The 12722-nt window shown below is 37.7% G+C and overlaps 4 protein-coding genes across 5 annotated transcripts in view; 2 read left to right on the top strand and 2 right to left on the bottom strand.

Annotated features, from left to right (window-relative positions):
• LOC111481606 (regulation of nuclear pre-mRNA domain-containing protein 1A-like) overlaps window positions 1-567 on the bottom strand; it is a 13443-nt gene extending 12876 nt beyond the window's left edge. Inside the window, exon 1 of the mRNA XM_023127130.1 lies at window positions 214-567. The gene's annotated coding sequence lies outside the window, so the exon portion shown is untranslated. The remainder of the gene's footprint in view (window positions 1-213) is intronic.
• Window positions 568-1446: 879 nt separating this feature from the next.
• Window positions 1447-4477, top strand: LOC111481759 (protein PLANT CADMIUM RESISTANCE 10-like). Of its 2 annotated transcripts, none has more exons than XM_023127346.1 (4): window positions 1447-1674; window positions 1972-2177; window positions 2879-3105; window positions 4045-4477. In XM_023127346.1, exons 2-4 carry the CDS (start codon window positions 2006-2008, stop codon window positions 4213-4215), a joined length of 570 nt encoding a protein of 189 aa, XP_022983114.1. In that variant the 5' UTR covers window positions 1447-1674; window positions 1972-2005; the 3' UTR covers window positions 4216-4477. The 2 variants fall into 2 exon arrangements, with proteins under 2 accessions (XP_022983114.1, XP_022983113.1); XM_023127345.1 differs by having other exon boundaries at window positions 1954-2177; window positions 4045-4476.
• A 2179-nt stretch (window positions 4478-6656) lies between these two features.
• On the top strand, window positions 6657-9045 carry LOC111481987 (putative disease resistance protein RGA1). The gene has a single exon (XM_023127612.1). It carries the CDS (start codon window positions 6685-6687, stop codon window positions 9043-9045), a length of 2361 nt encoding a protein of 786 aa, XP_022983380.1. The 5' UTR covers window positions 6657-6684.
• Window positions 9046-10014: 969 nt separating this feature from the next.
• On the bottom strand, window positions 10015-11694 carry LOC111481986 (protein PHYTOCHROME KINASE SUBSTRATE 4-like). The gene is made up of 2 exons (XM_023127611.1): window positions 11586-11694; window positions 10015-11555 (listed from the first exon to the last, which is right to left on the bottom strand). The coding sequence occupies exons 1-2, from the start codon at window positions 11692-11694 to the stop codon at window positions 10015-10017; spliced, it is 1650 nt and encodes a 549-aa protein (XP_022983379.1).
• Between the last annotated feature and the right edge of the window lie 1028 nt (window positions 11695-12722).

Here is a 12722-nt window from a genome sequence, read left to right as displayed (position 1 = left end):
AAAAAAAAAAAAAAAAAAAAAAAAAAAAAAAAAAAAAAAAAAAAAAAAAAAAAAAAAAAAAAAAAACAATTTCTGCCCAGTTCGAATTTATGGAACAAAATACTAGGGTTCCACATCCCAATCAGTCATTCCTCGTCGCAATGTAAGAGGTGGATCTAGATTTTCATAAAATAATAATAATAATAATAATAACCTATTTGAAATTTCGAATACCTGGCATGTATTGAATTGTGAACTCCACTCTCAACGATTGACTTCCCCCGATAAAACCTCAGGGAGAACAAATTTCAACAATGAAGAAGATTGCTGATAGTCGCAGATTCTCCTCGGTCCTTGTGTTCCTTCGCAACGAGCAGAGGATGAACAGATAAGAAAAGGAATTAAACAGTAAAAGAACGAGAGAGAAGAACGAAATTGAAACCAATGAGTGGGTGAAGTTGGGGGGGGGGGTGGTTTCAAGGTCGACAGGGGAATCCCTAATTCATCAGCAAAGAGATGGTTCAGAAGCGCGGTGATAAGTGGAGGGAGCTGAAAAAAAAAAAACTGGTTCGCAGAGTCAAAATATCGAGAAAAAATGTTGACAAAAAAATAAAAAATAAAAAAAAATAAAAAATAAAAACTCTAAATTTTAGAGTTTGGGCTATTTTAATTTTCGTTTTTTTTTTTTAAAAAAAACAATCTCTATTTTTATTTCTTTTTTTAAAGTAAAAAAATAAAGGATTAAGCCCATTACAATTGGGCCATCAAGCCCAATAAGATCCAAAATTGGGATAAGCCCAAAATATTGAAGCAACTTTGGGCCCAGGAACAAGCCCAACATTTTGCCCTAGTCGGCACCCAACCCACCCACGTGGTCCATCCACGCAAACACGCTCGGCACCCTCGAGCCCACGTCCAGGCCTACCCACACCCAAGTTTCTAATACATGACCCTACAAATTTCAAAAACATTTGACAAGAATGGTTAAAATACTATTTTAATTTTAATTAGTTCAATAAATTTTAAAATTAAAATTTGAAGATATATATATATATATATATATATATATATATATATATATATATATTTTTTTTTTTTACCTAACTTAATTAAATAATAATTCAAATTTTATGCTAGGAAAAAAATATATTTTCCAAAATTGATGATTTAAAGTAAATAAGTTAAAATAAAAGATCTCAAATTATAGAATTAAATATAGATATTTTTAATAAAAAGTTTTTAATTTTTTTTATTTATAAAAGTTAAGGATATAAATATTATTTTTAAATGTTATTTTAAACGTAATATGTATTAATAAAATTTTGAAAACCATTAGACCGTGAAAAATATTGGTACAAATATTTATTATTATTATTATTATTATTATTGTTTTGAGTTAAAGGATATTATAAAAGGTTTGAAATGGTAGTAATATTATTATTTTTAGATAAATTATAGAATTTAAAGGAATTTTTATTAATTTAATCCAAGAAAAATGTGGAAAACAATTCTGATCGTCGTCGATTTAGCTACGAGTATATAAGGATTCGAATCTTCCCACTCCGGCGACATAATAACATCCCGAATTCATCTCCGATCCCATCCGCATTCCTTCCGATTATTCTCTACCGCGCCTTTCCGGTGAACGAGACGATCGAACACTCGGTAAAAATTCACCTCCTACTTGATCCACAGGTTCGTACTCCTTTGGATTCGTCGCTGCAAATTTTATTTTCACTCATTTGAATCTTGTTAGCTACTTTTTTGTTTTCTTTCTTTCTTTCTTTTCCCATTATGTTTGAAATTTTTCTACATGAAGTTTCACGTTCTGATTTGAGTTGAACATTCACCGAATCAGATGAAATGTGCAAAATGAATTAGGGGATCAAAGTGTAAAAACTATGTGAAAATGAGGGGAGGGTGAAGTGTAGGGTTTGCGAATTGCGTTTTGACGAATTTTAATAAAGCTTACAGGTTGAATTCGTTTGAAAGAGATTGGTAGGAATACGTTGAGTATCAGCGCAAGATGGATGGCCATAGGAGCTATGTCCCTCCTGCATATATTCCAATAGGGCAGTCTGTTTCAGAAGCGGAGATTATTTCCAAAGATGAGGGCCACCCGATACCTAATGAACTTAAGGATGAATTGTCACAATGGTCGTCTGGAATCTGTGCATGCTGCGATGATATGCAGAGCTGTACGCTACTTTCTGCCTTCTGAACTTGATTTATGCGAAGGAAAAATTATGCAGGTGCATCTTGAGTATGGAAAGGAAATGTACCATTACTTTGCATGTGGTCTTATATCTAAATTTAAATATTTGAATTCTAGGCCATTTGTTTCCATTAGGGAATCTGTCATATCCTGTTGTGAAATATAAGCATGCACTGTCGTTTATTTGTTGAGTGTTCATAGATCTTTGTTAGACACTTTGTTGTTGTGAACCAACTACTTCTTTCAAGCGGAACCTCTGAATTTTGCACAATGATTGGGATTAGCGCTTGAAGAACTTTGAATTTAGTTTAAGGGGTGGGTTTGGTTATTAAATCCTTTAAGACTGCCTACCTTGGGGCCTACATATTTTGCTTGTTCTCTAACTATTACATGTTGCTTGATCAGTTTGAATCCTCGGTTTCTATCATTGAAGAGTGTATAAAGATTCAGAGATTATAGGCGTGAAGTATTTGAATCAAACAGGACACTTGATCTTGCGCACCTTTAGTTTGTCAGAAACCAAGAAGCATTTAGATGATATGAAGTGAACTTTTTTGTGTGTGGAATGATTAGGTTGAATATTAATTTTTGACAGTAGTATGATTTGAGTATAAGAGCATTGCATTTTTGGTCCATCTCTAGTATGTCAAGTGGGGAGATCATTGCAACGTTTTGTGGGTGCAGGTTTTATAGGCCTTTGCTGTCCATGCTTTTTGTTTGGGAAGAATTCAGCGCTTCTTGGTTCTCAAACAATGTTCGGGTCGTGCGCCACTCATTTCATTTTGTGGGCTCTTATGAATGCAGTCTGCTGCTTATCGACTGATGGAGCTTTGTGGAATGTAGCTGGATGCTTTCTTGCATGCTATGCTTGTGGCTACCGCAAAGCCCTACGGTCCAAGTACAATTTGCCAGTATAATATCATACTCTTATCACTTTTTCATTGTTTATTTCCATCATACCTCAACTTATAAGTTATTTCAGTTATTCTTACTATATCATACATTGATCAGTTCTCCTTCTCTTGATATATACCTTGCCTAAGTAATGTTGAAACATTAGGTAGCTTATTTGTAGGCTCGTCGCTGGACAAGGCAGGGAACTGGCTCTAATGCCTTTTATCCCTGCCATATAATGTAGCCCAGCTTGCTAAGAATCTGTTTCTTCTTAAGTTTAGTCGATGAGTTCAACTCACCGATTGTTACGTTTCCATGATCCCCATCTTTTAATTTCTGAAATGTGATGTAGGAAGCACCTTGTGTGGAGACTTCGTGACCCACTTTTTCTGCCATTGCTGTGCTATCTGTCAAGAATATCATGCATTGATCATTTCTCCTTCTCCGGATACATTCTTGCCTAAGGAATGTCGAAACATTAAGCAGCTTATTTGTAGGTTCGTCGCTGGACAAGGCAGGGAACTGGCTCTAATGCCTTTATCCCTGCCATATATTGTAACCCAGCTCGCTAAGATTCTGTTTCTTCTTAAGCTTAGTCGATGAGTTAACTCACGTTTCCATGATCCCCATCTTTTAATTTCTGAAATGTGATGTAGGAAGCACCTTGTGTGGAGACTTCGTGACCCACTTTTTCTGCCATTGCTGTGCTATCTGTCAAGAATATCATGCATTGATCTTTTCTCCTTCTCCTGATACATTCCTTGCCTAAGTAATGTCGAAACATTAAGTAGCTTATTTGTAGGTTCGTTACTGGACAAGGCAGGGAACTGGCTCTAATGCCTTTATCCCTGCCATATAATGTAACCCAGCTCGCTAAAATTCTGTTTCTTCTTATGCTTAGTTGACGAGTTAACTTACCGACCATGACCCGCATCAATTTCCGTAACGTGATGTAGGAAGCACCTTGTGGAGACTTCTTGACCCACTTTTTCTGCCATTGCTGTGCTATATGTCAAGAATATAGGGAGATTCGTGAAAGAGCTGGTGGATCTAGTTCCCGTGAATTGAATCTGGCTGTCGTTACTCCGCCAACAACTCAAACAATGGAATCTATTCCTCAAAAATAGTTGCTTCACTGCTGGAGCTACCGAGAAATTCTGGTAATTTATTACATTGCTTGCTTAGCACAGAGTTCTTCTTTCCCTCTTCCATTCTTATGGGATTTTTCAGAGTTACTACTCTCACTCTTCTATTATTATTGAATTTGTGCCCTTCTGTTGTCCTGTTTAATATTATAGAGCTAGAATATCTGTTCCTAACAGTGATTGATTGATAAATTTATGTATTGTTTCAACTTTTATTTAATTATGTTGATTTTACTCTTTGTTTGATGTTGCACACCGAAAAAAAGTCGTAATGTTTAGGGTTTAGTTCCATAATTCATAATCATCGTTTGATGTTCATTTCAAATTTTTTTGGATTTGATTGAAAATTTAAGAGAAACATTATGAATGTTAAAAATCTTTGGGGATAAATACGAACATTTCACATTGTATGGGAACTAACATTCCTATTCGAACTATAGTCTCGAGTTGAATATCGCCCATGAGTCTTAATATGATTCGAAAAAACAAAAACAAAAATCCCTCAAATTGAATTTAGTTACATTCGAGTCCTTGAGTTTTCAAGTTCATCACTTTATTTGGTACTCAGTAGACAAAATATATACTTTTTTTTTAATATTAGTTCACTTTCCTCATCTTCTCCACAACAACTCAGAAAAGAAAAGAAAAGAAAAGAAAAGAAAAGAAAAAAAAAGGGCCTGAAAGGGAAGAAAAAACAAAAAAAAATAGTGGACACAAGAGATGATCACACTAAGCCCCCCCGGCGCCCCACTGATGGGAACTATTAAGACGCATTTGCGTGTTGTGTTCGATGCCCAAAAGGGCGACACATTGTCGGCTCCTTGGCAATCTGCGCGCTCAACAAATGCCAGACGCCCCAAACCCACAAACTCCCAAAACTCTCTATAAATACCAATATCAACAACAAACGTCCCCTTCAGCCTTATTCCCTCATGGCCTCTCCATCCATGCTTTACCTCCGCTTCTGCTTTCTCATCTTCTTAATAAGCAGCAGCAGCAGCATCAGCCTTGCGGCAGTGCAGCAGCCCAATGGTGGTGGCGGTGGCGGTGGCGGTGGCGGGGGAGGCTCAGGAAGCGGATCAAGCAGTGGTTCGGGCTCGGCTTCTGGATCTGGGTCGGGGTCTGGGAGTGGTAGCGGGTCTGGTTCCAGCGGAGTGTCTCCCCAGGCAATTGGCTTGAACCACAGGAAGGCCTTTCCCTGAATCAGAATCTATATATATATAAATAATCATCATCAATCCTTTGATGGTGCGGTTCATAGTATTATATGGCGTGTAGTATATGTGTCCACAATAAAGACTCTTATGAGAGTTCGAGTGCATGCAGCGTAATTACAACCCTGTAGTATATGATAATACTTCTATCACTCATAAGTTCATATCAGCTCGCAATTCATAAGTTATCCACGAAATTTATTAATGGCTTTGTGGCTACAACCTAAACACAACCAATCGTTCAAATATCACAAAATAGTCCGAAAATTCATCTAAATTTTGAATCTTGTCAATTAATTTGGAGTAAATCTAATTGAGATAAACAAAACAATCAAAAACAGGATTTGGTTAACCTTAAAATGAATGGAAATCATGATAATCAAACTCTAAGCAGAGGATTTTGGGTGCTCATATTAGTTCTTCTCAATAAAGAAGGTCTAGTTCTACCAAATAACTCTGAAGTAAGAGGGGAAATTGTAAGAACCTGTAAAGGAATAGCTTAAAGAATACCAAGACCCCTCCTATACAGTTCTTTAATATAAAGGGAAAGACTATACATTTCCCCAAGTGTTGAGTTTGGAATTACATCTAAGAAAGAAGGGGATTATTCCAGATAGTTTCGAACACAGCAAGAATAGAATTCTCTGTTCATTTGAAGAAATGAGGGCTCCACTTGTTTAGAATAAAAAGCAAACAGTTGCAAAACTCCTTAAATACATAAATCCTAAAGAGAAGTATTATACCTGGCGAGAGTTGAGTGCTCCTATTCTATTCTTCAAGGATGCACGGGAAGAATATACATTTCCCTAAGAGTTAAGTTTGAAGCTATTTTGCTTCATGAAAATGCAACGAATCCACGGATTAGGTGCATATATCAACAATCTCCATTTATAGAAATTCATCCCGGATTCAAAGCAAATCTCCCCCTCTTACTAAACCATGAGCCTTGAGTAGTTTATCGGGTAAATTGAGTTGTCGTGACAATGCTCTGATTTTCTTAGTGGAAGATCGGAAAAGACTATTCTTCATCACGAGACTAATCAGATCTGCTGTAGACACCCGAGAGAGACAAGGCAGGCAGACTCAAAGAGTAAGAAGACAATTGAGGACAACCCAATAAATCGCAAGGAGGAACAACATTTTCCATAAGAATATGGCTAATTTCATCTACAACCACGCTGAAACTATCTTGAGTAGGCTAAAAAATTGCTCAAACTTCCGAACAATCGAGTATACCATGTTGAGCCTTAAATCAATTCTTTTTGATGCTGAAGAGAAGCAAGAACAAGAACAGAATCATGATCTACGTAACTGGCTTAAGGAGCTTCAAAACATCTTTTACCAAATTGAGGACTCCATGGATGAATTCAAATGGGATTTCTTTGAACAAGGGGGCACTGGAAAAAAGGTACAAGCCCCTTTCTTGTGCTCTGATCCAATTTCTGCACATAAATCTAAACTGATTCGTAAAATGAAGAGACTATGCAATCATTTGAATACACTTGCAGCCAGAATGTATGAATTTCATCTCACTGAAAAGCACCCAGATTCCATAGGAAGAATGAAGACAGCACACTCCTTCCTTAGCACTACTGAAGTTTCAGTAAGACACATGAAACCAAGTTGGCAATTGCAGTACACATTAGTTGATGCTCCAACGGATTATCATGACAATCGGTACGCTGACCTTCTGCAAACTTTCAAATCTAGTCATGGATTCTTCCTCATAGTTGGGGAAGCAGGTATAGGTAAGAGCACACTTGCCAAATTCCTTTACCATCATAAAGTAGTAGTTGAACAGTATCTTTCAAGATTCTGGGTTTGTGTGAAAGAAGGTTTTGATACACAGAGATTGATCGAAGAGGTATATAGTGTTGTAGCCTGTAAAGAAATTTGTAATGACTTGTCTAAGAAACAATTGCATTTAAAGGTTCGACAACTTCTGAAGGGTACATCTTTTTTGCTCGTCATTCAAGACCTTTCGACCACAAACTTAGACGATTCATCCGCATTGATGGAACTATTGGACATGGGAAACGAGGACAGCAAAATCTTAGTGACCACTCAAAGTGAGGAGACCGCAGATGCTCTAGGAGTAAGAATAGTCTATGCGTTTGAGAAACAATCGATGCAGAATTCGAACGATAAGAATCAGGAAGTTCCAACAGGCTTCAAACTGGAGAGGCTGTCAGAGGATAAATCAGCTAAGTTATTCAAAAGATATGCTTTCAGAGATAGACAAGAAGTAAACAGAGAAGTATTCACTGAAATAGAAAACCAAATTCTGCAGAAATGCAAGGGAGTTCCATTGGCAATAAAGTGTATGGGAAGCTTGCTATCTTCAAAAATTAGAATAGCTGAGTGGAAGAATATCAAGGACAAGTTGTGGGCACAAGAGGAAGAAAATGACGGTATTTTACATATACTCAGATTATGCTATAATCAAATGCCCTCACACCTGAAGCCCTGTTTTCTTCATTGTGCTCAATTACCAGACCGCATATTATCTTCAAATGACGTGATTCAGTTATGGATGGCACATGGGCTCCTCCATTCACCTGAAGAGAATCACGCATCTATGAAAAATATAGGTGAGAGGTATTTCATGGAGCTATGGTCAAGATGTTTCGTTCAAGAAATTGAAGAACATGGCCTCGGCTACTGGTTTAAACTGCACCCTCTTATCCAAAAACTTGCACACGTACTCGCACAAGAACAATCTGAGGGCTTAGTAGGTACCAAACCAGTCACTCAAATAAAATCCCTAGCCTTCCATGTAAGAGATATGGTGCCACCTAATGCATCCCTACCTGGAATGTGCATTCCGAAGTACAACAGCTTAAGATTGTTACATTTAGGCAATGCAAACATAGAGGAAATTCCAAATGCTATAGGAACACTTACAAGCCTGAGATACCTCGACTTGCATGGAAATAAGAACATCAAGCGGCTGCCGAATTCAATCTGCAATCTACAAAGTCTGCAAACCTTGATTCTTGAATCTTGTTCCGAACTTCAAGAATTGCCAAATGATATAAGGAATTTGATCAGCCTGAAATACTTGTGGATAACAACAAAAGAGCTTCGTTTGCACAAAAACGGAGTTGGAACCATGACTTCTCTGCAATTTCTCGCCATTGGAGGGTGCAAAAACCTACAAATTCTATTCGAACGGCCAGAGTGCCTTGCAGACCTTGAAACCTTAATGATTTACAATTGCGATACTTTGAAATCGTTGCCAAATGAGATGATATATCTAAAATCACTACAGAATTTGGTTATCTGGGGCTGCAAGCAACTAACACTCACCTTAGAGAACGCCGAATTTAGGCTTCAGAGATTCACAATCAGAGAGCTTCCAAAAGTGGAGGAATTACCTGAATGGCTTGACGGATCGATCGGAACTTTGAGAAACCTGCAGATCATCAATTGCCCCATAACCATCAATGTAGGGAGGTTACAAGCGTTTAAAGGTGTTGAAACGGCCAAAATTTTAGGATCTGTAAAAGTCAAAGAGGCGGCGCCGGGTTATGGCTTCCAATATAGGAATACGGTGATACGTGGTTCGAGCGGGAGTGGCAGCAGAAAATATTTCTAATCATAATTTTTTGTTTTTTAATTTAATTTAATTACTTACTAGATATATTAGACAAAAATAATAATAATGCGTTCATAAGAATCTTCGAGTCAAGCAAAGAAATGCTTAAGATAACTTCGATTTCAACAAATTGATTGCTATCATTTTATCTTGGACTCAATACAAACTTGAAGATTGATCCGGCCACTATCAAGATCGAATCGATTATGATATTTTTCGTATGTTTTAACTTGTTTTTGTCTGATATTCGATTATGATTTCCATAAAGTATCTCTACTTTGTTGAAATCGAATAAAAAATCAGACAAAAACAAGTCAAAACAAACGAAAAATATCATAATCGATTGGATTGGATTGAGCTCTCAATTTCATCGCTCTCGTTCTTTATTTCTGAATGTTCGATCCTGATTTCGGTAGCTCTCGAGTTCTTCTTCTTCTTCTTCTTCTGAAAAATTGATCATTCAGGTTCGTTTTTCTTTCCTGTTTCATTCATCGCTCGCTTCCTTTGTGTGTGTTCCTTCTGTAATTAAAAAAAAAAAAAATGAAGTTAGTAGAAAACAACAATGGCGATTCTCGTTGTTTCTTTTTAAGGTTAGGGATTATTGATCTTTACTTTGTTCAAGAGCAAGAGGTTCTCGGGATTAGGCATACCAAGATCGCCCAACACACCACTCTATCTCTGTCGAGGTTTAAAGAAAACTCGACACGAAAAGCTTAGAAATAGGAAAGCACAAAACTACGAAAGTAGATGTAAAGTGAGTTTATACGATGTAGGAAGTAAAATATTTGAATGACAAGTACACCAAACTAATGGCCCAAACAATTATTGGAGGGACAGAGCACTATAATGAAGAGGGAAAATTGAAGAGACAAGATAAGAAAATCAAGAAATGGTGTGTTGGGAGAGAGGTTGGTGGAGAGAAATTGTGTATCATCCTCCATCACAAACGCAAGAGAGAGTGCTCCCAAATCAGGCAGCAAAAGTAAGAGAGTGGTGAGCTGAATTAGACCTTGCTAGTGGTGGCTTCTTTGCCAATGGTGGCCTACTCCCCACATGCTTAGTCACCGGCTGTGGGCCCACACTGACTGCCTTCTCTGACCGACAACTTAACAGCCCATTTCCCGATGATGATCTTCTTCTGTTGTTGTTGTTGTTATTGTTTTTCTCTATCCAGGGCTCTTCGGTCTCTGACATGTTTGCGATGCTTGCTCGATCAAAGCCTTCAGCTGTAGTGATGCTCCAGTCTATGCTTGCCTCACTTGGCTCATACCAGTCAGTTGATGGTGTCATTGGCTCATCGAGGCTGCGACGTGTGCCTGCAAGGGCCAAACCTAGTTTTCTTGCTTCTAGTTCCATCGAGTCTCTTCGGTGGAACATGGCAGGATATGAGACAGTAGCTGTGTTGACAGTTTGAGCGGAGAAACTTTCAATTTCGAATAAGTCTGAGCTGGCGTCACTCGCCACATCATCAACATCGTTGACAATTGTGGCAGTGCCACCGGATGCTGCCACACTAGCTAAAATTCGTGATTTTAGACTACCACCACCACCACCATTATTGCCACAATCTCTAGTGGTGCTTGGTTTGAAAACTTCTAAAGAATCTCGAGGTGGATCTTCGATTAAAACATGACTTATGGATCTAGTTGGAATATCTTCATTGTTGTTGGCGTTTTTTTTCAAGATAGGGAAAGTGAAACCTGTGGAGGCTATTACACGTTGTGTTGTGTGTTCTTGAAGAAGCAAATTTGGAGGAAAGCGTCTTTGAGTGCTCCAAACGACGTTGTTATCTGATTGTTGCAAAAGTATTTTGTTTGCACCTGAGGTTTTCTCGGACAGCGAAGACTCCGACTCCGACTCCGACTGAGAATGGCTACCAACGGTAGTGTTTTTGTTGGTATAAGGAGGACTTGTTTTTGGCTCTAGTACCACCTTAGATTCCTGGACTTGAATCGACTTCTTCCCCGTACAAGGGCATTTAGAGCTTCTAAAAATCCATCTCGTTGTTGTAGATGACGACGATGATGGCTTATGAGATTTTGTCCCAGAATGATGATTAGTATCTCCACGCAAAACTGACACCGAGATAGCTCCCGGAGGGTTTGAGAGCAACCCTGTCTGACTATTCCAACTAGCCTCAGACGAGGTCGTCGGTGTTGTAGAACGAAAAGATCTAGTTCGATAGCTCCGACGATGATATCCATCAATGGAGTCAAGAGAGGGGGAGAATTTAGAAAGCATCAAAGACGACACATCCGTCCAGGGTTTGGATTTGGATAACTCTGAATCTTGGTCAAAATCCTGGTCTTGAGACGACGTTACTGAATGACCGTTACACTTCTCCGACTTCGACTTCGACATCGACATCGACTCGATGTTTGTCACAGGAGAAACCTTGTTGGTATTGTTGGTTGAAACTTCATTGAAATACTTCTTGGCATCAAAAATACTGAGCTCAGAAGAATCATCAACAGTGGAGCAACGAGCAAGAAAATGACGATGGTGAGCATCAGAATGAGTAAGGTAAGATGGAGTAGAAGAAGCCTCTCTCTTCTCCCTCGTATCATTGTCATTGTTGCACCCAAAGACTGTTCTCTCAGATAAGCTTCCATTAATGAAGCTCATCTTAGAAATTGCTCTTCTTTCCATACCAGAAAACCCCCCTCAGAAGGCTACTCCGCCCTCATATGAAATATTTATAACAAGGGTTATGATCTTTGTAGAGAGAGGAGATGATGACGCAAGGGGGTTAAAAGCTAGGGTTCCTATTCATGGCTAATACTTTGGTAGTACTTTAAGCCTTTGTCAATGGGAAAAGAGTACTGTTGGGAGAGATGAGTATCCAATTTGGCTATCAACTTACGAAGGGTGTGGGACATTTTGTAAGATTCCATTCACTTTAATGTTCACAAACTCCAAATCTTTGAATAATTTTGCAAAAAGGGCTAACAGATATGTTGATCCTTCCTTTGAATGAAAATCTTTTCTTTCATTCTTATGCATGAAGAGTCCTCCTCATAGACCCCTTGATGTTTATGCATTAACCACTATTGTTTAGTTTAAGTATTCATCATCGTGTCTCATGCTCCCCTTCTTATGGAACCAAATAAGGATTCATAATTCATATTCAAGATTTAATAGTTCCGACATTCTCCTACAACATGGTTATGTTACTAGAAGAGGTTGCCCAAAACAAAAAAAACATGTTTAACTATAGAATTTCTATGGTTGAGCCACTGAAAAGGAGGGTGCACCATATTGGCATAGGTAGTAATTTTCAATTTTTTTAAAGTTTTTCTTAGTCATTCTACCATCAGGATAGTTGTTATTCATCTATCCCTCCTTTACTTAGATATCACAAACTTCTCATGTTCGAAGATATAAATGTTCATCAATTTGACTCAAAAGTCACCAATTGGACGATAATTAAATGAAAATAACATAAACTCTTATCTCCTTAGTCAATAATTGATCAAACATTCTAGATTTAGCTATGGAGGGAAAAGGGTGCAAAGAAATAATACTCATGAGTAACATTCATAAGAATCCAAAACACATGAACAACACCATGAGTGTTCAAGTCACCTAAAATTAATACACATTATACATATATACATATATATATATATATATATATATATATATATATATATATATATATATATATATATATATAT

This window comes from Cucurbita maxima, unplaced genomic scaffold, assembly GCF_002738345.1.
Source record: "Cucurbita maxima cultivar Rimu unplaced genomic scaffold, Cmax_1.0 Cma_Scf00007, whole genome shotgun sequence".
In the NCBI taxonomy this organism is placed as follows: domain Eukaryota; kingdom Viridiplantae; phylum Streptophyta; class Magnoliopsida; order Cucurbitales; family Cucurbitaceae; genus Cucurbita; species Cucurbita maxima.
This window is presented reverse-complemented; position numbering and strand designations above follow the sequence as displayed.